This window comes from Leptonychotes weddellii, chromosome 2 (assembly GCF_054177405.1).
Source record: "Leptonychotes weddellii isolate Sample4059 chromosome 2, ASM5417740v2, whole genome shotgun sequence".
Taxonomy (NCBI): domain Eukaryota; kingdom Metazoa; phylum Chordata; class Mammalia; order Carnivora; family Phocidae; genus Leptonychotes; species Leptonychotes weddellii.
The window spans coordinates 176,799,948-176,824,386 of record NC_138370.1 but is presented as its reverse complement, the minus strand read 5'-3'; the positions used below and the strand labels follow the sequence as shown (position 1 = coordinate 176,824,386).

General features: G+C 62.4%; 1 protein-coding gene across 3 annotated transcripts in view; it reads left to right on the top strand.

Moving 5' to 3' along the window:
- Window positions 1-6,221: 6,221 nt before the first annotated feature.
- SH3BP2 (SH3 domain binding protein 2) overlaps window positions 6,222-24,439 on the top strand; it is a 34,382-nt gene continuing 16,164 nt past the window's right edge. Inside the window, exons 1-2 of one of the 3 annotated variants that reach the window (XM_081812757.1) lie at window positions 6,230-6,336; window positions 20,905-20,954. Coding sequence is in view for 1 of the 3 variants with exons in the window: in XM_081812753.1 (XP_081668879.1) it covers window positions 23,450-23,532 (83 nt within the window). In the remaining 2 variants the exon portion in view is untranslated. Of the gene's footprint in view, window positions 6,337-20,904; window positions 20,955-23,127; window positions 23,533-24,439 lie in introns of those variants that run through there. The other 2 variants (XM_081812754.1, XM_081812753.1) reach the window with 2 other exon arrangements.

Sequence of the window (24,439 nt, the reverse complement as noted above, 5' to 3'; positions counted from 1 at the left end):
GAGGGGAGGTGGATGGGCAGGGAGGGCTCACAGCCCCACGACTCCCTTTTCCTTCCGCCCTCCAGTCTCCACACCGACTACGCCCCGCGAGGAGTGCCCTCCCAGGCCAACAGGGCTGCTCGGTTCAGCTGTCCCCAGAAAGGCTCTCAGGCTGACCGAGAAGGGGGCACACAGGGACCCACACACCCAAGCCAGGCCTGGACCAGGCATGAGGGGCACACGGCAAGCCCAATGCGGGGGCTGCCCTCCAGGTGCTCATGGTGGGCGGCCCACCCAGAAGCCCACAGACGGGGCCACCCACGGAGGGCAGCCTCTGGTCAGGGCCCTGTGCTGGACGATGCTGGGGATGCAGACCTGGCTGACAAGGCCCTGTCCCCAGGATCCCTGCTTGGTGAGGGTGCTAGCAAGGAAGTCCAGCGAGTTCTGTGCAGTGTGGTAGGTGGGGCTGGGATGTAGGTGGGCATCTGGGCAGGAATGCTAGCAATTGGGAGGCCTCCGGGGGTAGGGAGAGTGAGCTGGTTCTCTCAGGAGGGCTGCGAGAGGGTGAGGAGGCAGTGGGGATACCAGCTGGAGGAGCTCTGGCTTGGAGTCTGGATGAGAGCCCCCCATCTCTAGCCCAGCACACAGGCCTCCCGTAAGCCTCCACTGCCTCCCCTCTGGCCCCAGCTCCCACTCTACTGCTCTCCCTCCACTTCCAGCAAAGGAAAAATCATCCCCACCTCCCACCCAGGGCAAGGCAGCGTGAGGAGCACTGGTGGCCAGGCCTGAGGTTGGGAAACGGCCTGGGGCCAGAAGCGGATAGCTCCTGCCCAGCCTGTCCCCCTTGCCAGGGCACCTACTGTGAGTGGATCCCTGGAAGAGGTGCCTCCAGCGCCCGGCAGCCAGTAGCCCTCCCAGCATCACCCCTCCCAGCATCACCCCTCCCGGCGCCACCCCCTCTCCCTCACCAGCTAGGCTGTGTGGCCAGGGGCGCTGCCCAGGGTGGCTCGAAATGCGCCCCCCCCACACACACAGGTGGTTAGGGGAATGGGGTGGGCACTTGTTCCTCACTGTTCCCAACTGGGAGGCAGGCTGCCAGAGGGTACAGGAGTGCAGCCAGTGGTCTTGGCCCAGCCCAGGAGCAAGCCAACCCTTTGTCCTCCCCACAGCAAGCTGGTGAGGTGATACTTGGTATGACCAGAGGGCCCCTCCTGGGGCTGCGTCGGGTGAGGACGCTGATGCTTCCAGGGTCCACTGGATATGGGCGCCCCGATGGGCAGTGCTGCCTACACCTGCCCCTTCCTGCTGCTCCTTGAGGTCTTTGTTCATCCATCAACCACTTCTTTTTTTTTTTTTAATATTTTATTTATTTATTTGACAGAGAGAGACACAGCGAGAGAGGGAACACAAGCAGGGGGAGTGGGAGCAGGAGAAGCAGGCTCCCCGCTGAGCAGGGAGCCCGATGCGGGGCTCGATCCCAGGACCCCGGGACCATGACCTGAGCCGAAGGCAGACGCTTAACGACTGAGCCACCCAGGCGCCCCATCAACCACTTCTTGTGCCAGGAAGGCACCGAGCCCCTGGGGAAGCAGCGGCTGGTCAAGCAAGCATGGTCCTGACCTTATGACACTCCAGAGGGGGGCAGCCATAATCAATACAAATGTACAGGGGTTTAGGGGAAGGGGGAAGAAAAAAATATACATATACATAAGGGTTCAGAGGAGGACGGGGAGGGAGGGAGCATGAGATGAGGATGGTGCACAGCTTTTTTTTTTTTTTTTTTTAAGATTTTATTTATTTGCGAGAGAGAGAATGAGAGACAGAGAGCATGAGAGGGAGGAGGGTCAGAGGGAGAAGCAGACCCCTGCTGAGCAGGGAGCCCGATGTGGGGCTCGATTCCGGGACTCCAGGATCATGACCTGAGCCGAAGGCAGTTGCTTAACCAACTGAGCCACCCAGGCGCTCTGTGCACAGCTTTAATAAGAGAAATGAGGAGAGAACTGTCTAGGAAAGTGGGACTAAGACAGAGACCAAGGGAAGTAAGGAGGTGAGCCACACAGAAATCTGGGGGAATCATCGTCTAGGGGGGAACAGCAAGTGCAAAGGCCCTGGGGTGGGAACGTGCCTGGTGTGCTGGAGGCCCAACCCTCCCTCCCGACCTCCCTCCCCAGCAGCAGGAAGGCTGGTGTGGCCCCTGGGGGTGGAGTGGGCACTGGGAAGAGAGAAGCTCAGAGAGAGAACAGAAGGGTTGTACTGGCAGGGGCCACAGTGAGAACTCAGGCATTTGCTCTGGGAGGTCCCAGAGTGGAAAGGTAACATGGTCTACCTGGCATTGTGACCGAATCCCTCTGGTGTGACATTGGATACCGTGAGGCAAGGACAGGGACAGGAGACCAGATGAGGGAGGATGGTACGGTGAGCGTCCGAGAGGGGGCAGGGTTCTAGACAGTGTAAGCATAGAGTTAGAGGAGGAGAGGCATGAAGAACAAGGCTGGGGCTGGGGAGGGCAGAGGAAATGAGGGCCTTGCTTTCGGATGTGTTAAACTGAGATGCTTAGAGATACCCAGGCAGAGATGGTGAGTGGGCCAGGGACCATGAGCCTTGGGAGTCCGTGCTAAGCCTGGCGATCAGCACAGAGCCTGGCACCAGGGACGTGACTTCGGGCGTGGTCAGGGCTCAGGCAGCTGCGAGGCTTTAGGGGAGGGGATGGCCCCTGGGCCAGCAGCCGATCTTATCCCCCACCCCATCTTCGTCTTATCGAGGTCCTGCCCACCCCCACCCCCACCCGCAGACTACAGCTGCCTCTAGATGTGTGCTGGGCCCCGGCACGGCGCATCAAACCAGCGGCCGGGCTACCCTTGCGATGGGTGCGGCAGAGGGACTAGCCACGCTCCTGTGAGTGTGGCTCAGGTGCCACTCATGTGCCTTTAACATGGTCGTGCTCTGGGGAGGCCTGCCCCACTCGTCTCCCCTGGCCGGCCAGAGTTCATCAGCTCATCTCTGCTCACCTGCAGGGCCGGCCGGCCGCACACCCTCCCCAGCTGGCGAGACCCGCTCCTCACCCATGCCTGCCTGCCGGCTCCTGTGGGGGCCCCTGGGTGCCTAGCTCCCCTGCCTCCCGCCTCCTGTATTCCCTGGCTGGACAGGCGGCTTGAGCTGCCCCGAGGGCCCAGCCAGGATGCCCCCCCCACCCCCCGCCCCCCGGACTTGGAGTTACACTGGTGAGGAAGGTTGGGAGCAACGTGAGTTTGCGATTCTCTCCAAGCTGGAGGCTGCACACTGTTCCCGTTTGGCCGAGACGCCCTGCACACAGAGGCAGATCTGCATCTGCAGGTGATATTTCTCTGGGGCACGTGGTCTGTCCAGACCGTCTACAATGACCCTGATGATGGGGCCTCTCTGCCATCCGTCACCCGGGAATGCGGCATCTGAAACCAGCCCCTGTCCGACCTGCCCTGCTGTCATGCTCTGGCTGGAGGCACCCATGTCTGCTTTTCCCCTGCTCTGTTCCTGGTCTATCCCCCTCCCCAGCCACCCATTCCAGGAGGAGGTCACTCACAGTTGACACGATGGTGTCTGCTCCTTCCCATGAGCCGCAAGAGCGGGGCTTTCCCTGCATCACCGTGGGGTCACCCGGGGCCCAGCAGAGGGCTGGCACTCGGTCCGCTGAACCATCAGAAAACACATCTGTCCAGCCACGAGGTGGTGAAGCCCCTTGTCAGGAGCTCCAACCTGGCTGAGCCAGCGCTGAGCCTCCTCCACAGGGAGCCCTGTTCCAAGAGCGAGGTGACCGGGTGCTAATGGTAGCTGACCCAGCCACTTCCACACTTCTGTGGGCTTGGAGGGGCAGAATTCCAGAATCTCTGGGGTGAAGGGGAGCCCTGAGAGCCAGACTCAGCTGTGGGTGGGTGGAGTCACAGATGGAAGGCCAGGGTGAGGGGTGGCGCTGGGCCAGCAGGGAGAGTATCTATCAACGCTGGGGGCTGAAGGGCTGGGGTGCCAGGCTCCTTGCTTGCTCCTATCCTCCGCAGAACTTTTGCCAACTCTCCAGCAGATGGCCCCACCCTCATTTCACAGATAGAGAAACTGAGGCCCTGTTGGCTAAAGGCTTTCCCATAGACTTACCTGCCTCTGGCCACCCCTTCCCTAACTTTGTCCCTTCCTCTCCAGTGGTTCTGTCTTTGTCCTGGTTTCCTCCTGGTGGACATGGGCCTCTCCCCCATGCCTGGGTTCAGGGCCTGGCCATTTGGTTTTCTGGCCTCTCCCACTGCCCCCACACTCCTGGGTAACTTCTCTGACCCCGGGTGTGTCTCGCCAGTGGGCATGTGAGCCGTTGCAGCCAGGTCTCCCCTTTCTGGGGCCCGGGACCCATTGCCAGGCAGCACTGGGACAGGAGGGCAGTGATGTGCCTAAGCTCTGTCCAGCTGCAACTGGGCACCTCCTTTGCCTGGCTATGTCTCCTTAAGGCCCTCAGGGACCTCAGCCTCAGCATGACTTAAACCAAGCCCCTGGATGCCCCCATCCCTGCCTCGTTCAGAGCAGCCAGTCCAGCCATTTTCCCCTGCTGGACTCCGGCCCCTCATGCCCAGTGCAACACAGAGAGGCAGACCTTAGCCTCCCACTCGGGTGAGGCCCAGCCTCTGCTGGGCTGGCTTTCTGCTCTCCCTGATGTGGTTTTGGAATATAGGTGAGGTTTGGTGGGGTGAGGTCCAGAAAGAATTCTTGAGATGTCTTTGGTGCAAAATGGTGGTTTTATTAAAGCACAGGGACAGGACCCCTGGGCAGAAAGAGCTGCTGCCCTGGGGTCTTGAGGAGTGGTGATTATATACTCAGGAGTTGGGGGAAGTAAGGAAAAGGGAGGTTTCAAAAGAATTTTCATATGCTAAGGAGGACCGCCCTATAAAATTCCTACAAGGTACTGGAGGCTTTGCCATTGTCAAGTTGAGGTTGTTTTCCCCTCTAGCGAGGTATTAACATTAAGATAGTTGGGAGATCTCTGAAAGAACACAAATCCCACCCAGGAGCCGGGGGGTGCAGGGAGGTTGCAGGGTGTCAGCTCAGCTTATGCTTTGTCTTCAGTCCGCCTTCTGTCCCTCATCATTCCCGCCAGCCAGCCTCTTCAGGTCCCAGCCAGATTCTGCCCTTCCGCTGCTCACAGCTTCCTGGGCTCTGGGGCCAGGATCCAGCCCCCACTCCTCATAGGGATGAACCTTGCCTCCTGCCCCTCACGCCCTAAGCAGTGGGGCCCCTTCCCCAGAAGCCTCCACTCACCGACAAGCTTGCAGGCCTTGCTCCCTCTCCCTAGAACACCTTCACTCTCTCTCCACAGCTCACATTGCCTACTTGGCCCTTATGGTTCGGGGTGGGGGTGGGGGGAAACTATATGCTCCCTGAAAGGCCCTTCCCCTATGAGACCTGCCAAGCCTCCTTCCTCCACTAAGCCCCTGTCCCTTAAACAGGGTTATCTGGGTCTAAAACTGGACTGTAAAACCCCCTCCCTTCCTCAGGCGTGGGGAAGGGCCTTGTTGGTTGGGGGCTTCCCAGGAGGCAAAGTGAAAGTACCTGGTTCCCTGGGCCTCACAGTGTTGCAACCAGACCCCTGGGCCATGGGAGTCCAGACCTGCTCAGAGGGCTGTGTCTCAGTTTGGAAGCAGCTGAAAGTGTCCTGAGGCTCTTTCCTGACAAGGGCGAGGTTTCAGGGGTTCAGTTCCCAGCAAGCCCTCCTCTGCCAGGAAGGGTTCATTCCTTGCCCCTGCCCCGCACCCCCTGATCAGAATCAGACCCACGAGTCAGGGGTGGGGTCAGCACACAGCACCTCCTCCTGCAGGATCAAGATCTCGGGGCTGGAGGGGCAGCGCCACCTCCAGTAGAGGGCCACAGGTGTCGCGGACGGTCTGGCCCAACGAACAGAAACGCTGCTCATTCGTTCACTCACCTACATTTATTGACCACCTACTGTATGCTGTGCACGGGCGTAGGGGGTATCCACGCCCCAAGCGGCCGCCTGTCTTCTCCTCCTCGGGAGTGGGAGTGGGGAAAGAATGGGGCTCCTCACACCCGGAGGTCCCGAGCCCCGCCCCCGCCCCGCCCCCGCCCCGCCCCGCCCCCGCCCCTCAGCGACCGCGAGCCGCATTGCCGGCAGATGGGGGCGTGGCCCAGAGCCTGGGGAGGCGGGGCCAGGCTGGAGGGGAGGGGCGGGGCCAGGGTGGATGGAAGGGGCGGGGCCGGGCCGACGGGGCGGACCCGGGCGGGCCAGAGCAGCCTGGCCGCGGGCCCCGCGGGCGGGAACGCCTGGCGGCGGAGCCGGGAGCCGCCGTCGGGACCGAGGGCTCGCGGGCGGAAAGCAGAGCCTCGCGGGTAAGGCACGGACGGGGCGCGATCGCGTCCCCCGGACTGGCTGGGGTCCCGGGGGCCAGGGTCCTCGGCACCGCTGCCCGAGGAAGCCTGCGGGTTCCGGGGCGCGCTCGGTGTACCCCGGCGGTCTAGGGGTGGAGGGCGGTTGCGTCGCGTCTGTCCCGCGTCCCTCTCGTCTTTCGGCCCCCACCCTCCACCCCCGCTTCCCCAGGCCCCTGGGGCTCGCGAGGGGCAAGCTCCCCCCTCCCCCTCATGCAACCCACTGGACCGGGCCTCTGAGGGCTCAGAGCGGGAATTTCCCCTCACCTCGTCCTGGTAATCCAAACTTTCCTTCCTTCAGCCCGCTCAACAAAGGTAGGAGGAAAGCTGCCTCTTGGGGCGGATTCACACCGAAGTGTGAAGACTGATAGCCCCGTGGCCTTGGGGAATCTGCGAGTGAGTGTCAGAGAGGTGGGCAGAGTGGATGGGAGAATTCTGGGTTGGGGACAGCCTCTGGTATGCTGGCTGGTCCCTCCCAGCAGCCCGGCTCTTTCCTGCTCCTCTGGGCCTTGGCTTCCCCTGGTGAGTGATACTGACAGTGTGTTTCCTCTGAGAGTGCTGAGGGACAGAGTCCTGCTGCGATGTGTCAGCCTGGAGCCTGCCCTCTCTGCCACCCTTTGTGACCATGAGTGCCTCACAGCCTCTCTGTGCCTTCATTTGTTCATCTGCCAAGGCTGGTGATGTCTGTGGGTGGCCGGATGGCCATACTAAGTACAATGTCCCTCCAGCCTGGCCCTGGCCGGGGATGAGGGCTCTCCGTTCGGGTGCCCGCGTGCATGACACACACATGAGCTTGCTTAGGAGGCGTGTAGCCAGTCCCCGGCGCAAAGGGGTCTCCGGAGATGTTCCTTGCAGTGATGGCGATGATGATGAAATATGTAGGACTTTTTCTCAATGGTCGGAGGTCCAAGGGGACATGGCAAATCCTGGGGTGGGAGCAGGATTCCCGGTTCATGTCCAGCTCAGCGCTGACGCTGTGTGACCCTGGGTCAGCCCCCTGTCCTCTCTGGGTCAGGCTCTTTAAAAGCAGAGGAGGGGACTGGCTCCATCTCCTGGAATCCCCTGCCACTGTGTCCTTTACCCAGGACACCCACACAGGGGGCCCCTGGGAGCCGGGGCTCCGCTCCCGGTGGGCCAGGGGGCCAGGATGGTGGCTCCGAGGGGTAAAGACTGTCGAACTCCCCTTCCCTACTCTTACTACCCCTGTAACTTGGCTCTGTGTGCCATGCTGGAGCGCACCCTGTGCAGAGGGAGCAGGCAGACGGGTAGGTAGATGGGCCAGGCCAGTCCCTGTCAGCTTTCTGGGAAGAGGGGTGATGACAGGGTCTTGGCCAGTTCAGGGAGTCCCTCAGGCCTGCAGAGTCAGGGAAGAGCCCATCAAGGAGGCTGGCCTGGGAGAGACAGAAGGCGAGTGGGTGGGATGCAAACCTTTGGCTTTTCTTGTTCACATGGACAGAGGGAAGCAAGGTGCTTGAGTTAGCCCCTGCCATCCGTCCCTTGGCAGGGCTGTACGCATGCATGCAGATGGGAGGCCTGAGGGAACAGAGGGACGACGTGGGCCAGCTTGGCCACAGAGGGGCTGGGTCCTGGGTTTGAACCTGGCCACCCCCATTTACCAGCTGTATGATCTTGGCCAGGAGGTCTCGCGCTGCTGAGCCTGGTTTCCTTATCTGAGCCTCTACCTCACGGGGGGTGATAAAGGTGATGAACGTCCAAGGGGCTGGTGGCGGCTGGGCAACCTCTGCTTGGGAGTAGGGGTGGGGCCGGGCATGGAGAGGCCTGGGGCAAAGGGCAGGCTCCTAGTCCCTGCCTGCCCATTTGGGTCTTGAAGCAAAGGCCTGAGTCTATCAGGAGTGGCCAGGGTTGGGGAGCCACCTGGGTCCTCCCGGCTTCTGTCCTTAAAACTCTGTGGTGAGATGCCGAGGCTCGGTGACCTAAGTTAAGTCACAGGCACAGGCGTATGTGGTCCTTAAATAACCCCAGGTAGTGGGGCCTGCGTGGGCAGCCTGGCTGGGAGAGGTGGGCTGCAGGTGGCCTGGGGATGCAGGGTTTGCAGTCAGGAGGAAGGCTGCTCTTTGAGCCGTGGTGATGGCCATGGAGACAGGGCCAGACTGAGCCAAAGGCTGGCAGTGGGGAGGGTGGTAGACCAGTTTGACCAGAGTGGCCTGGTGTGCGCTGGATAAGGTGAGGACATGGATGGGACAATGGGGGCAATGGGCAAAAGGGCAGAGGGGCCTGGGAGGCAGGGGCAGGGGCTCTCAGAATGCCGAAGTCCTCCCCCCGTGTTGGTGGCCTTTCTCCAGAAGGCCTCTGGATCTCTCCAGTGGCCCTGACCGGGCATTCACCGGCTGTGGTTCCCCTATGTCCCAGAGGTGGTGGGGAAAACATTCCAGGCTCTGTGTAGCCTCAGCGGGCAGGCCCAGCTTTGCTGCCCAACCCCCTCTTCAGCACCCCCATGGGCCTGGGCATGGGAGGACAGATAGGAGGATGCCAGAGGGACAGATGGAGCTGCCTCTCAGCCCCAGACCAGGAGACCTGAGCCTCCTTCGTGAATCATCCTTCCTGATCCTCAGGTGATAGAAGCCCCTGGCTCTGGGTCACACTGATGGATTTGGCCTTGGGGGCCAGGCTCCCCGAGCTGCACCTTGAACTAGGAGCAGTACAAGTACAAGGCCAGCCCCAAGGCCAGCTGTGGCTGGCTCTCCTTGGGGAGGGGCCTCCCTGTGCTCAAGGTGACGAAGGTCCCCCCCCCACCTCCTTCCATCTCGCCAGGCACCAGAGATTCTGACGTTCCAGCCCTGAGGTCCCCTGAATGGTCAGCCCGTGCTGGAACCTGCTGGCAGGACTCCTGTTTTCTTCACCCCTGGTCCAAGGTCCAGTGGGGACTGACCCTTGGCCCACATGGGCTGGCCATGCTGGGTTCCAGCACTCTTTGCCAGCTGGTCTCCTGGAATGGTGTGAGCTCGTTTGGTGGCTGGAGGCAGTGTCCTGGGGAGGTCAGTGGGGCCCGAGGAGTCGGCAGGGCACCCTTGTGGTATCCACACCCCTACCCCCTGCAGCCACACTGATTCCGAGAAGTGCCCTGTGTTCCCTTGTGAATCAGATGTTTATTGTGCGCTTGCCGAGCCCAGGGTGGGGATGGCCCGCTGCCAAGCATGGCTGTTCCAGGCCACTGGGTGGGGTGTGGGTGCCTGCCTGCTGGGGCCTGCAGAGGGAGTGACGTCCCCGCCCCAGGGTCCGCCAGCCTGATGCGTGACAGCCCCAGGCGGTGGTGTGTGTGCTGTGATGGTGTGAGCGCCCCCCCTTCCCCCCCCTCAGTGCGCAGGGTCTGAGCCGCCCGGCAGGCTTCGGGGGGCTTCTCAGGTCTGGCACAGAACTCTCTCAGGAAGCAGAGGGGAGCCTCCTTCCCCACACAAGAGCGGCCTGTGTCCGCCTCATGTCTGACTGACTCTAGGCTTTAGTTCCCTCCTTGTGGAAGAGGGCGAAACGAGTGCTAACTCGTGGTATCCTTGGGAAAAGTACATGAGATGCTGCCGAGAAGCCCTCGTGTGGGGCCCCATCGAGGCCGCACCCCCAGGCCCAGGCGGGGCTTCCCTGCCTGGGGGCCCTGCGCAGATCACAGCTCCGTTTTGCGGATGTCCTCCAGCCTTGGCAGAAGCGATGTTGTAATCCAGCAGCCCTGCTCTGTAGCCTTAGAGAGCCATGTGTCCTCATACCCCGAGCTGCCCTTGAGGCCCCACCCGCTGCCCTGAGCTACAGGAAGAGCCGGTCAAGCCCCTAGCCCTCACTGCTGGCTGCCCCCAGCAAAGCGGGCAAAGGTCAGAGGTTGACCTTGGGGCCCAGAATGCCGGGATGGGGCCTTGGCTTGGCCCCACACTCCAGTTGGGGCTCTGGCCAGGGGCTGGGCCTTTGCCACCCTGTACCAACTCTTGCCACTGGAGCAGAGGTGGACCCCCTTCAGAAAGCTGCTGCCCCCAGCCCTCTGCCGGGCACTCTGGGTACCAGGCCCGGGCTCAGCGTGGGCCCCGGGAGTAGACAGGCCCACACGCTGGAGGGCAAGACTCACCCGCAGACAGACGCCCCGGGTAGCAGCTCAGCCCTTGGCCCGCTCTCCACCCCTCCTCCCCCAGTCCATTCCCTGGTCACCACGTTTACCTCTCTGCCTCCCCCTGCGCAGCTGGGAACTCTCGAAGGACAGGGCCCACATAGACCTGGCCCAGGGGAGGGTGAGGATGCATGTGGGCTCTCCCAGTGGGAAGTCCCACTGAGGAGCATCGCAGAAACTCCCGAAGGCCCGAAGGGCTGCAGGCAGGCTGGGCCCTCTTTGAAGTTGGCTTGTTACGACCTGCCCACGTTCAGCTGTCCGCTCTGTCGTCCCGGAAGGCCTTGGCTGCCCAGCTGGGCGGCGTGGCCGACCAGATAATCATGGCTGTCGTGCCTCAGCCTTGCTGAGAGGTTCCACTGCAGCCCCACAGCCCAGCTGGCCACCCTGCCCCAGCCCCGGGCTCCAGATGCTCTCCGTGGCCCCCGCATGGTACAGACGGGAGACTCGGGGGGCGTGTCCTTGGGCCCCACCGTAAGTGTGGCGGTTCCTTCCTAGAGACCTATGTTAGGGCCAAGACCGGGGTCAGCCTGGGCTCCCCTGAGCTGCAGGCCACTGTGGGCACCTGGTCTTTGGGTCACAGGGAGCCAGTCCCCAAGGTGGGGCCCGCCAGGGTTGGATGTGCTGTCAGCAGGAGGGCGGTGAGGAAGGACCCAGAAGCCCTGAGCACACAGGTGTGAGGAGGACAGCCTTGTGTCAGAGCGAGAGGGACGTGTGCCCGGAAACTCAGCGCCTACCTTGTCTTCGGAAGAACGTCTCTCCCTGATCCGGCTGCTTCCTCTCCTGTTTGGGGCCAGAGAGGGAGGAGCAGTTTGTGCTGACTCCCTGGGTCCCCTGATGGCGGGGCAGACCCAGTGCTGGGAGCCAGGCCCTGGTGGGCAGGTCAGTGGTCAACTGGGCAGGCAGAGGATGGAGGGGCTGTGTGTCCTGCCCCTCAGCCCAGGATGGCAAGTGGCTTCCTGCTGCCCTCACGGTCGGGCCTAAACCCTCCAGGAATGCAGGGTGGCCGCCTGGTGCTGAGCAGGTTGCATGGTAGTGACCTGGCTGGGAGGGGGCCTCAGGGCCCCCGCAGGTGGTATCAGGCCACCAAGGCCTCCTCCTGACCCACCCAGCTCTTGTCAGAGCTGACGGTGCTCGGTGCTGGAGGCTCAGGCTACAGCTTCTGCCACCCTGCTCCCGACCCTGTCCCAGGACCTCGTCTGTGTTGGGGGTCCACACAGCCCTCCTCCCCTCTGCCTCCTGTCTTCTCTCAAATCCTGAAATCCCGCTCAGGAAGGAAGGGGGGCCTCACCGCGACACTCTGCTGCCTGGCGTGGGCCAGGGCTGGGGCCCCCGGTGCCGGCCCCTTGCCACAGCGAACTACTTGGGGGTGGACCATGGGGGCAGGAGACTCTGGAATAACCTCCCCCCGCCCCGCACAGTTTGGTTCCAGACCGTGGGCTGGGGCTACCAGAGGAGGGTCATGCCCGGTCTTTCTGGCAGGGGTCTGTCTCTGATTTGGTGGTGGGGTACAGGGAGAGTCCCAGGCTGCGAGCAGGCCCCGGGTGCTGCCCACCTGGGCCTCAGCTCCAGTGGTCCACACGGAGCGAGGAGTGGAGCCCCTCTCTGAGGACTGACCCGTTCTGGGGTCCTGGGCGCCTGGCCTCGGAAGGTTTGCCACCTGGGGTGGGAACTCTCTGAAACCAGTCTTCCCATTTTCCTGAGACTGTGACCGGAGGGTACAATGCTGTGGTCAGTGGTAGCCGTGCCCACTGAGGGGCAGGAAGGTGCTGGGGAAGGAAGAGGGTTGAGAAAGAGACACCCCTCCTGAGTGGATCTGGGAGGCCCTGTGCCAAGCTTCCCGACAGCCAGGGACCACGGGGGCACTGTTCCAGGGCTGGGTCTTGGGAAGCCCAAGCCAATGGCCTCCGTGTTAAGTCATGCACCCCTCAGAGACCTGCACGGAGGCCTGCTGGTCCTGGCCCTGCTAGTGAGCAGCACCCAGGAATGGCACGGGAGGTGCCGTGGGGGGCATCCATGGTGGGGCCTCTGTGAGGTGGGAGCAGGAAGGGGACAGAAGGGGCCAGACCAAGGGTCCTGCACGGTGTGCGGATGTGGAAGCTCTAACGGAGAGGCCTGGAGAAGGCAGAGGGCATGCAGAGGTCAGGCCCCGGGGCGTGGGAGGGTCTTGTGCAGGGGTTGGTTTCTATTTTCAAAGCTCATTCGGGTCTGGAGACCCTCCCACAGACCCGTTCCCCTGCAGCCATGGCAGTGGGGAAGTGTGGGTGGAAGGGGCGTCAGCCCTGCAGGAGGGCTGGGTGCATGGTGGGGACAGGGGTCCGCTGACCCGGGTGGAGTCGGTGACCCCCTGCTGAGGGAGCCCTGGGGCTGCGGGAGAGGCCGAGCTGGTAAGCCTGGGATAGCCCTGGGCCCTGGCGGCCCTGACTGCGCCCCATCCCCACCCCAGTCTTGGCTGGCTTTTCTGGCCCACAGTGGTGTGACCCCATGGCTGTCTCCTCAGGGAAGGGGAGGGTGTTCCTGTAGCACCCCCCCAGCTGGATCCCCTTCCCCCTCAGTGCAGGCTGCCCCAGCGTCGTGGCAGGTTTTCCGCCAGGAGGAGGCCTTGTGGGCCGGCGCGCAAGAGCTTGGTTCCTGGCTCTGCCGACTAGCAGAAGCCTCCGCCTCCGCGGGCCTCAGACTGAGCGCTAGAGGAGCGTCTGCTCTGTCCTTGAGGGCCCAGAGGGGCAGGACGAGGCAGGCACTTGGCCTGGGGGGTCTGTGAAGCTTTCCAAGGCTCTTGGGAGGGGGCTAGGGTGTAGAGAAGGCGTGCAGACGGGAGCGCTCTGGCCATGGGCCCCTACGGGTCTGGGGGCCTGACTGAGCCTTCCACGCCTCAGGAAGGGCCTGGCCCAGGATCCCTAGGCAGCAGTGGGGCGAGCTCCCACGAGAGGCCCTCTTTTCCAGCCCTGCTGGCTCTGAGAACCTCCTGCCTGACTGTGAGGCATCAGGGAGTGTCTTGGGGTGATCTGAGCTGGGGCGGAAGACCAGGCAGGAGTTTGTCAGGTGGAGGTGGTGAGAGGAGGTCGGGAAGGGGTGTATGAGGTGTGCAGCATGGCTGAGCACCAGCTGGGTAAGGACCTTGAACTTGAGCCTGGCTGTAGTCACCTTTGAGAATCACCCCTCTGCTGTGGCTGGGACCCCGGCTCAGGGCTGGGGGTGGGGGGGTGGGGGGGGAAACGGGAGGGTGGGCCTGAGTGCAGGATCTCACGGGACTGCTGGCCTTGGAAAGGGGACAGTGCGGAGGACAGCAGCATGGCTGGATGGGGACCACCCTGACGGAGGACCTAGATTGCATTGGGAGGGGCGGGGGAGGCAGGGGACTGGGCCCCTTTCCCTGCCAACCTGGGCCCCCCGCCAGACCTTTTCCTCCCTGGGCCCCTGAACAATGGGGCAGTGTGAGGGCGCCTGGGAACAGTCTGGTCCCCCGTGGGCCTGCACTGAGGGGCGCGGACAGGAGCCAGCAGCTGTGAGTCATCTTGTCCAGCCCCCAGGCCCAGGGTTCCCAAGGCAGTGGAGGAACGCGCTGCTCTCAGTTCCTCTACCAGGGGCTGGCCTGATCCTCCTTCCCTCTTTTGCCCCTCTGTCTTGCCTCTTCCTGTGTCCTCTCTCCAGCTCCCTCCCTTCTGGGCCTGTCCCTGCCTCGCTCTCTCTGTCCAGAGGCCCAGGCCTGGGAGTGGCTGCGGGGGGGCGGAGGGGGAACCCCCCTCGGCTTTGTCACCACGGTGCCCCCCTCTCCCAGCCTGTGGGTGACCCCAGGAGGTAGCCAGTGAGAAGGCGAGACCGGCCCATCTGTGATACCCGCCAAGGCCAACCTACAATTTACTGAGTAAAATGTGACCAAAACCGAAAGACAATGCAGTAAGATAAAAAACTCAGAGTCGAAACTAATCAATAGTGTCAAAGACAAAAAAGGTTTGAAAACAGCTTAAAAACTTTAGCAGTTGGTGATAAAAGGGTAACAGCAAGTGGATTAAACAGAAGAAAGACCTCCCTCTAAAAGGCTGAAATGAGCAGGGGGAGGGAAGGGACTTGTGTGTGGACCCCCGGTGCTGGGCTCTGGCCTGGGGCAGGGGGAGCGGGAGGCCAGACCCCCATTGGACAGATGGTGAACTGGGGCTCCTGGGGAGGGAGGGCTCCAGGGACCCGCCATGGTCAGACTCCGGCTAGAGGATCCAGACTGGGGGCTGCACCTCCTGCCCCCCAGGCCCTGGTGTCCTTTGCCCTGACCCAGGAACCCTGACCTGCTGAAGGGTGAAGCGCCGAGGAGTGCCATGGTTTCCTGTGTGGCAGGGAAGATACTGAGGTGATGGCTAGTGGGACCGATGGCTGCTGACCGCTGTAGGCGTCCCGGCTGTGTCCCTGGTGGCCTAGCCCGAGATGCCTTGGTGAAGGTGTCCATACGGTGTGCCCATCATGGCTGACCTCTGGCTCCTGCGAGATGTAGAGGGGCTGGATCTCTCTGGCCACCTCCTCTACCCCCATCCCACCCTAGTATAAGCTTCATGGCCTTGGTATCCCCACTGTGTTCCCTTGTCACCTTGCCCTGATCCTGAGATCTGGGCTGAGGGGGGCCCTCTACGATCAGAGGCCCTGAGACCCAGCGCTGGGCCAAGTACCTGTGTTAGAGTTCCTGTGAGCCGGCTTCTTTGGTCCTCAGGGTGCCATTAGCGACGACCCATTTGGGGAACGAGGAAGTGAGGCTTAAGGTGTGAAGTGACTTGTACCATGTCCCAGTGCAAATAAGTGAAGCTGGGACTGGAGCCTAGCCTGAATGGGACCCTGGCCTGGGAGCTCTCCCCAGGGGCACGTCTGAGACCTCATCCACACTCAGCTGGGCAGGTGGCCCTGACAAGCAGTTCTGGAATGAGCCTGCTTTTGTTCCTCTTGTCTGAAGGTGCATGCCTCCTCCTACCCCAACCCCAGGCCCTTTGCACAAGTTGCTTTCTATCCATGACGCCCTCCATGTGATTTCCTTGCTTGACTCCTTCATGTGGAAGATTGCTCCCGGGACGCTGGTTGATGTGTCACCATGTCTGGGTGGAATGGTTGTCACAAGAATGTGAGTCAGAAGTGGCTGCCTCCCCAGCAGAGTGGGAGCCCCAGATGGAGGGTGAGGCCAGCTTGGATCCTGGGGTGAAGGGTGCGGTGTTTGCCAGCAGGTGGTGCCCTGACTGCCTCCCTCTGCCCCAATACCAGGAGAACTTGAGGGTTGGGGTAATGCTATGTGCAGGAGAGACTGGGCCCCCATGACTCCTGCCCAGCCCAGCCCAGTGGTGGACAACGGTGATCCTCTGGCCCTTCCTGCTCTCAGTTTTCTTAGCTATCCAGTGGAGTTTGGCCATGGCCCCCCCCCTTTCCGACAGAGATAGTATTCCCGGAATACCTAACTGCCTTCGTCTGAACCTCTGCTGGAGTGTGGACCTGTCTGTCCACACAGCCCTAGCACAGAGCGCCTGGCCTCAGCCCTGCTTGCACTGCTGAGCCCACCAGCTCTTGGGACAGCCCACGTTCCCCATGGAGACTCTGAGGCCTCGGGCTCTGCTTCTTGCCAGACCTCGTCCCGGGGTGAGCTCCAGACACCCTCCTGCTGCGGGAACTGGCAGCGGTGAGCAGGGCTTAGGGTGGGAGCTTGTGGCCAAATGTCTCCTGACTGGGCTCCCCCTGGGCCTTGGATGTGAGTTTAAAGCAAGCAGACTCGGAGCCCACAAGGACAGGCTGGTGTGCACCTGCACCCTGCATGGTCTGCCCCACCCTGGGTCCTGCAGCCTTCTGCCCAGAGGCCCGGTGCCGCCCAGAGCCCCCGGCTCTCTTCCAGTTGCCCTCTGGGCTGGTGCGTTGTTTTGCCCAGGTGGGAACCACGGTCCTTCCTGAGACAGGCTCGGGGCCGCTTCTCTTCCTCCTATGACCCCGTGGAGCTAGCCTGGGCAGGAAATGCCAGGCCGGGTGGGTGGGTCCCATGGGCAGTGCCGGCTGGGTGGCCATGCTGAAGCCGGCTTAGCCTCCACTTCCTCACTGGGGAGAGCAGGGGAGTGTTTACCCTTGAGTGGCTGGGGACCGAGTGGGCTGTGGACCTGACACCCTGGTGCTGGGTGGACATTCCAGGCCCCTGGCCTGGCCCGTTGGCTTGGCCTTCTGTAACAAGAGGGGACTACAGGAAGGAAAGCATCCTAGCCTCATGACCCCCCTGCCTTGGCCTCAGCAAGTGGGGCGCCTGTCCCCATGGGATGTGCGTGTGGGAGAGGCATCCCCAGGAGGCCCTGTTCCTAAGGAGGCTGGCCTGGGGCTGGTGGCAGGAACCAGGCCCTCTTTTGGGGGTGGGACCAGGCCCTGTGTGGCCAGGGAGGCTGGCCTAGCACCCAGCACCAGAACCGTCTTCTGGAGCCTTCTGCTGCCCCGCAGGGTGGGTGCTCAGTGAGTGCTGAGGCAGTGAGCGTGGCATGACCTGAGCAGCGGGCACCATGGCCCGGGAAGGCCACAGGTGGAGCAGGCTAGATTTGGGGAAGTCTTGCTCTCCTTGTTGGTTCCTCGTCTGGTCAGAGCTCAGCTTGTCCCTGACCTCAGAGGAGATGGTCTCTCTGTTTCCGGGTCTCCTGACAAAGGTGCTCAGCAGATCTCCTGGCCAGCCACATTCGCCTGACCCCTGGAAGAGCAGCAGCAGTGCTGGGCAGCCTTATCTGCCCCGGGTGTGGCCCAGCAGGTTCTTGGGGTGGGAGGGCGCACGGTCTGGCCTCCCATCTGCCTCGTCAGGGATGGTCACACAGGCTGGAAGAGGTCCCGTGGGGAGGGGTCCAGGCCCTGCTTGGTGGGCGCCAAAGCCCCCGTACTGGGCATCTGTCATGTAGCCAGAGGCCCCCAGGGATGGAGAAGTCGGGGTACTTGGACACGATGAATGGTTTAATTCAGCGACTGAGCCTCCGGAACTGGATGCCGTGGAGACTGGGGGCATCCAGCGGATCGGGCTGGGGATGCCGCGGTTCCTGCGCGGAGGCCCGGCGCCTGCTTGGTGCTGGGCACTGTGCAGGAGACGGACACAGGCAGTGGATGTCCTTGCGACCTGCTGGTGAGGGACACGCTCCGGCGCTCCGGTGGGAAGATGAAGGCCAGGGCAGGGTCCTCTGCGGGCTGGGTGGGGTGCCGGCGTAGCTGCAGGCCCGTGTGTGCCGAGAGGCACCCTCGGTGGCATTCCCAGCACTCCGGAGTGTGGCTGGGAACGGGGTGGGTGGTGGGTGAGGAGACTGGAGAGCTCAAGGGTCCAGACCCAGCGCAGTGGGGTGGGAAGGTGTTGCCCAGCTCTGAGCAGGACGGTTGGAGAGAACGCCCCCCTTTCCAGCACGACCGTGCACGGAGTAGCAGAACGCCAGTGGCCAGGTGCCCCTGCAGTGTCCCTGCCCACCAGCCGTGCCCGATGGTCCCCGGGACAACCGCACACCACAGCCGTCAGCCCCACTGCTCAGAGTCCCCAAGGACACCTGTAAGTCTCCGCTGTTCAGCCTTCTCCTGGGGGGCCCCTGGGGCGGGCAGGACTGAGGGCCTGTCTTGGGGGTAGCCGCCCTGGGCCAAGGCTGGCGGGAGGGGCGGGCGGCCTCCACGGGCGGCAGGCCAGGAACTCGGGGGGCGGGGGGCCCGGGTCCACACATCAGCGCTCTGGAGAATTTTTTGAGGGCAAACTTGTCTGTGTTGTGATGAACTGAAGTGTGAATCCTGAACCGCCTCTGCTGGCTCGTGGGTTGAGGCTGGAGCGTGGCTCCGGCCAGAGGCGATGCTGGTTGGCGCTTCCCCCAGACCCGGCCTGCCCCTCAGCACCGCCTACCCTGCAGGCTGCTCAGCCTGGGAATGTGGGCTGGAGGCAGACACCTGGCCCGGGAGAGGAAGCCTCTGGGTGTGTGGGCTTTGTGAGTCTTCTGTGGGGACACGGCTTGGGGGCCAAGTGCCCCAGAATAGAAACCCCACCCCCCTCCCCAGCTTGGCCCAGAAGCCCAGGCCCCATGTGGGCAGCCGGGCCTGGGGGCCTCTTTCTGCCCTTCTCTTAATTTCCTTTGCCCTTGGACACCAGGGACTGGGCTGCTTCCTGCCTCTATCCTGGGTAGCCCTGAGAAACCCCTGGGGGCCTTCTAGACCCCAGCACACCGCTGTCTTTCTAGGGACACTGGCCCGCCGCGACGCGTTGACTTGTTCTGTGTTTTGCAAGTAGCAGTCTTGAATACCAGCTCCTTGCCGGCCGGCCGCTCATCTCCCCGAGGAGAGGTCCTGGGCGTGGACGGGCCTTGGCTGCAGCCACCCGAGACATCAGCTCTCGTCGAGGGTCAGATTGGCTCTAAGTCACGGTTCTTCACGCCGGCTCTGAGGGACGGTCTAGGCATGTGCTAGTTAGACCATGTCAGGGGGATGGCCCTGTGTATAGACATGACTCTGAACCCGTCAGTCCATCCATCCGTTTGTTGGGCCCCGCCATGGGCCAGGCACCAACCTGCTCTGGGGACTCGGTGGGACCCGGGCCGATGCGGAGTGCTGGGGATATCGCTGTGAGTGCATAAAGTTATGCCATCGTCGTGGAGATTTCAGAGAAGGGTGTGAGGTTCTAGATGCTTCTGTTTTCAAAGGATGAAGGAGCGTTTGTTGGAGAGGATTTAGTTTGCGAGTGGAAGAGATTGCATGTACTGGGAATGGGGCATGAAAGGCCAAAGGCCCAGGGCAGGAAGCAGGGGCCAGACCCCATATACTTGGCCAGAGAACTGGCCTGACCTCTGCTTCACGGTGGACATGTACCAACGAAGGGCTGGGCATGGGTTCGAGCAGGAGGCTGAGGCAGGAGGTGGGCCCAGCAAGTCTGGTGGGTGTGAGCTGGAGGTGGCATCCAGTCCTGTGCTTGGGAGGGGTGGGGGGTGGGGGGCCAGGCCTGCAGGAGGCTGGGCACAGCCAAGGAGGCCAGCTTGGATTTGCTTCGTCCAGCTGGATGCCCACGGTGGGGGTGTGTGTGCTGTCCACAGAACTGGCCTCTCCCTGCAGGACACACCCAGGACTTCAAATGAAGTTGGTCCAGGGAAAGGACTTTGCGGGGGCGGGGGGTCCCCATGTGTAATAATTTCCCAAGGCTGCCCTAATAAAGTCCCCAACCCTGGGGGCTTCAAACGACAGACATTTACTCTCAGAGTCCTGGAGGCCGAAAGTCCCAAATCCAGGTGTCAGCAGGACCACGCTCCCTCCCGAGGCTCTGGAGGAGGGCCCTTTCTTCCTTGCCTTTTCCAGCTTCTGGTGGCTGCAGAAATCCACGGCGTCTGTAGTTTATGTCCACCTCACCTCAGTCTGCGCCCCTGTCTTTTTTTTTTTTTTTTTTAAGATTTTATTTATTTATTTGAGAGAGAGAGAATGAGAGAGAGAACACCTGAGAGGGGATAGGGTCAGAGGACGAAGCAGACTCCCTGCCGAGCAGGAAGTCCGATGTGGGACTCGATCCCGGGACTCCAGGATCATGACCTGAGCCGAAGGCAGTTGCTTAACCAACTGAGCCACCCAGGCGCCCTGCGCCCCTGTCTTCATATGATCTTCTCTATCTGCTCTTCTTATAAGGACACTTGCCATTGGATTTAGGGCCCATCTGGCTAATCCAGGATGAGATCCTTAACAACATATGCAAAAGTCCCTTTTCCAAATAAGGTCACATTCATAGTTCCTGGGGGCTAAGACTTAGACGTATCTCTTTGGGGACCCCCATGTAGCCCATGACACTGGGTGACCCCGGGCAGGGCTCTACCCTCTAGACCACCCACACCCTCCGCCCAGTAGCATCCTGGCTGCCTTGCTCTGGAAGGCAGCTTCCAGGCCCAAGTATGGAGAGAAGAGTGAGGCCAGAGAGAGGAGGGGGTTTGTGGCTGGGGGCCTTAGGGCTGGCTCTGGGCAGACCCAGGCACTGCAGGAGGGGCTGATATGAAGCATCTTATTTTGAGAGCTTGAGGTTTTTCCCAATATGGGCACCAGCCACCCTTCCCTGGGCCCAGGGCCTACTCCGAGCCCAGGAGGCCCTCCTTGGCACCTTCAGTGCCTGAGCTGCCCTGCAGGTTGAAGACAGGCAGGCAGGCACCGGGTTGGGCACGGGAGCCCAGGGTGCCCACGGGAGAGCCGGGGCTGGAGTTCCCAGGGACGTGGTCCCATTCCTCACACCTCCATTCTCTGGCCAGCTCGGATTTGCTCCGTTGGCTGGTGCTATGGCAGTGTCCTCGTGAGCAGTGCGGGTGAAGCTAAGACCAGCTTCACAGCTGTGAACACAGAGCTCAGGCTGACTCTGCGCCCAGCTACGGAGGTGGCATTGTGCTGGGCGTTGAGCTTGCTCCTGAGCAGACTGAGGACCCTGGGAACCCGGAGTGAAAGCTCTCCCTCTCTCTTTTTTTTTTCAGGCTGACCCTTGGCCCTGCCTGGCCCTGCTGGCTGGCTCCCACCCACCGTGGTAAGTGCCCTACGACTGGCGAGGCAGAGGGGTCCCCATGCCTGGCACTTTGAGGGGCCAGCCCTTAGGGTGGGGGGAGGACCTGCAACTTGGGGAGGGTGGGGTAGAAGACCAGAGCCGCCCGATGCGGGGACCCCAGCCCTGCCCCAGCCTCACGCGTGTTGCTGCTCGGATGCTGGTGTGGGATCATTTCCGTGGCTGTTTCTACACACCGTAAAAGGTCATGGAGCTGCCATTATTGGAGGGTGCTCTGTTTTCAGGAATATGGATGGCAGTGTGGATTAGCTGCAAGGGTTAAGTGCTGCCTCAGGAGGTAGGAGGGCACATGGAGAAACTGAGGCCCAGGGAAGGGGAGCCTGCAGAGGTCATGGAGCAGCCTGGGACTCCTGACCTCAGCCTCCCATAGGGAAACTAAGGCTGGAGAAGGGGCCAATGTGGGTCTGACCCCCATGGGGACACTCCGGCTGCTGCCTTGACCTCAGGCCTCCCCGTCCATCCCTCCTTCTGTCCAGTGAGGGGCGGTACATCCCAGGGAGAGCTGGCAGGCTCCCGGTTCTTGTCCCTGTGGTTCTCACCCCCACGCCTGGCCCCCAGTCTCCCTGGGCCTCAGCCACCTTGTTGCCCCTGGATTTCTGCCCACCCTGGGATGTTGCCCTGAGCCCCTGTCCTGTCTTTGACTTCCTCACTCCAGCCCCTCCCAGCAAACTTCGCCTCCTCTGTCAGACCCGGCCCCCTCCTCTGGAGGCCTCCCCTGATCTAGTGCTTGCTGGGCCTGCCACGTTCTCTCCACCCCAGAGCCCTTTGAGGCCGAGGCCCCCACCACAGCCCAGAACTGCCCCCCTGGCTTGTCCCAGCTGGATCATGGCCCAGGGGCTCCTCACCTGCTACTTTATCTCAACCCTCAGCACCCATTGCACAGATGAAGAAACTGAGGCTCAGAGGGGCTAAGTAGGTTGGGGCCACACAGCTGGCACAGGATGGAGGTAGGCTGAGTGTCCAGTGTGTCTTGCTCTGGGGTCCTCTATCCACCCTGGGCAGGCTGCAAAGGGGAAGCAGGGGAAGAAGCCCGCCTCTAAGCCACTGTTGTGGCCCGGTCTCTGCCAAAAGCCCAGTCTGCCCTCAGCCACAAGGGGGCGCTGAGGCTGGCTCAGGGGAGGCCGTGGGGGGGGGGGCGTGCCCAGCCTGGGGGGAGCTCACACACAAAGCCTCAGCTCCCCACCCTCCAACACACAGCACGAGGTCTGTGACCCCAGACAGGCCCCCAGGTGGCATGAGGGCCTTGGCAGAGGTCTGGGGCTGTGGACAAAGTGGGAGACGGAGGCCCCCCCAGCCCGGGAGCTGCCCTCCTCCAGTGCCCCAACGACAAGTATGTGGGATGGCTAGGTGCCAGTGTGGTCGATTGTTGGGGGCATGCCCCAGGAAACTTGCTGGACAAGACAGTTAGCAACTCCCAGGGACCCCGTGGTCTGTGGCCTCTCTAACCCACAAACCTGCTGTGGGGGTCATCCCAGAGTGCTCCTTTCTTTGGCCTCCTGTCCTCTCTGGGACCCAAGCTCAGGAGAGGAGAGGCAGGGGGTGTGGAGGCTCAGCACTAAACAGCCCAGGCTTGCATCCCTGCTCCCCAAATTCTTGGCTGTGGGTCTGGACAGGGGAGGAAGCCCGCCTTGGTGGGGCAGCGTAGGCCTGGGAGGGGCCCGAGTGGGACCTGGGGCAGGGCTTGGCTTTGGCAGCACCAACAGAGAGGTGATCGCTAGAGGTGTGTGAGCCCAGCCCTGCACAGAGGCTGTGCCTGGCAGGCGAGTGGGAGAACAGCCATGCTGTTCACACGCACCGCCCGGGCTGTGCCTGGCAGGGCAAGGGATATGCCCAGGCCCAGGCCGGGAACCTGGTTCCTTGGTGCGTTGGTGTCAAAAGGCCGAGAGGTGGAGGTAGTGAGCTCCCTGCATGGGGTGTAAGCGCCGGCTTCTTGGTCGGGGAGGCGGTCTCTGGGGCCAAGGAGACAGAGTCTGACACCCAGGGCTGTGAAGGGGCTTCTGTGGTTTGCTGGAGAGAAGCTGAGTCTGCCGAGGAGGCAATGGGAGTGTGTGTGGCGGGGGATGAGCAGGGAGCTTCCTCCCAGGGGACGAAGCTGGCCCTGCCTTGGGGCCTGGAGAGCTGTGGTCTCTGACCACAGCATGGGCTGGGAGGAGGGGTCGGCTAAAACTCCGCAGGCCTAACGGCGCTGACGAACGGTACAGCCCTGGGTCTCAAGCTGGGCCTCAGGACATTGGAGGGTAGAAAGCAGGAAGTGCTGGCTAGCCGGGGCTGCCCAAGGACTGGCAACAGGAAGTGTCGGGTGGGGAGGAAGCCCTGGTGGCCCCAGGCCCCAGATGGAGCAGGCGGCTGTCAGCAGGAGGGAGTTGTGGGCCTGAGCAGCGCTCAGACATGCCGGGGCATCAGGCCTCCCCTGCCTGGGGGAGGGAGGCTGTGGATCTGCCCTGTGACCCCTGAGTCACATGGCCTCCCAGGGCCTCAGGACACCTGCCCCTAGCCCGTCCACAGACAGGAGCAGAGCCATGTGCCGGGTCACTGCCTTCAGGTCAGTGGGGCTGCCCAGGGACTCGGGGCTTGGGAGGTGGTGCTGGCCCCGTGTTTGCAGGATTGCCTGGGGAGGCTGAGCTCTGGACTCCAGAGTTGACAGGCTGTGAGGAGAGTCCCGAGAGCCGGGAGGCACAGCGGGGGCCGCACTGCCCCCCATCATGTGCTGCTCAGCCTGCAGCTGGCAGGGAGGTGGGGGCCCGGGTTGGGGTGCGCCTTCCCACCATATATGCTGCCGGGTGGCCTTGCCGTTTGGGTCCTGTGCGCGCACACATTGAGTGAGTGTGTGTGCCCCGGGGGAAGCATGCTTGGGGGTCCGGCGCAGAGCTGAGGGGCCGGGTGGGGGGGGGCTCTCCTCGGGAAGCCCAGGTCATGCCCCTTCCCTCCGGCCTCTGTAGGAGATTTTGGTTTTGATTCTCTTATGGAGAAAGATTCTGGGAAGAGGAAGCTGGGGGGAGGGGGGACTGAAAAGGTGGAGAACAGATGGGCTGTGTATGCCCACCGCCACCTAGTGCGTTCCGGGAGCCAGGCGGGGAGTGGCTGCCCCTGGCGTCCCATCCCGCCTCCCCCCCCCCCCGCCGTGTTTACTGGCTGTGTAACTTTGGGCAAGTTTCTCAGCCTCTCAGACCCTCGATGTCTTCATCAGTGGCGTGGCAATTCTGCTGGCTCGCACGTCAGGGGGTATTGGGGTGATGACATGGGGTGATCCCTGAGAAGCACAGAGCCTGGCCCATGGTGAGTGCCCAGTGCCCTTCTCCCAGCCTCACTGTTCTAGTCTGTAAAATGGGAGTAAAGCACCGGGCCTGTGGGACCTAAGGAGCTGGCAGGTGCAACTTGGCTCTGGGCCCATGCAGGGCTGGAGGGTGGTGATGATGACTCGGACCTATGCTCGGGCTGCCAGCCCAGGG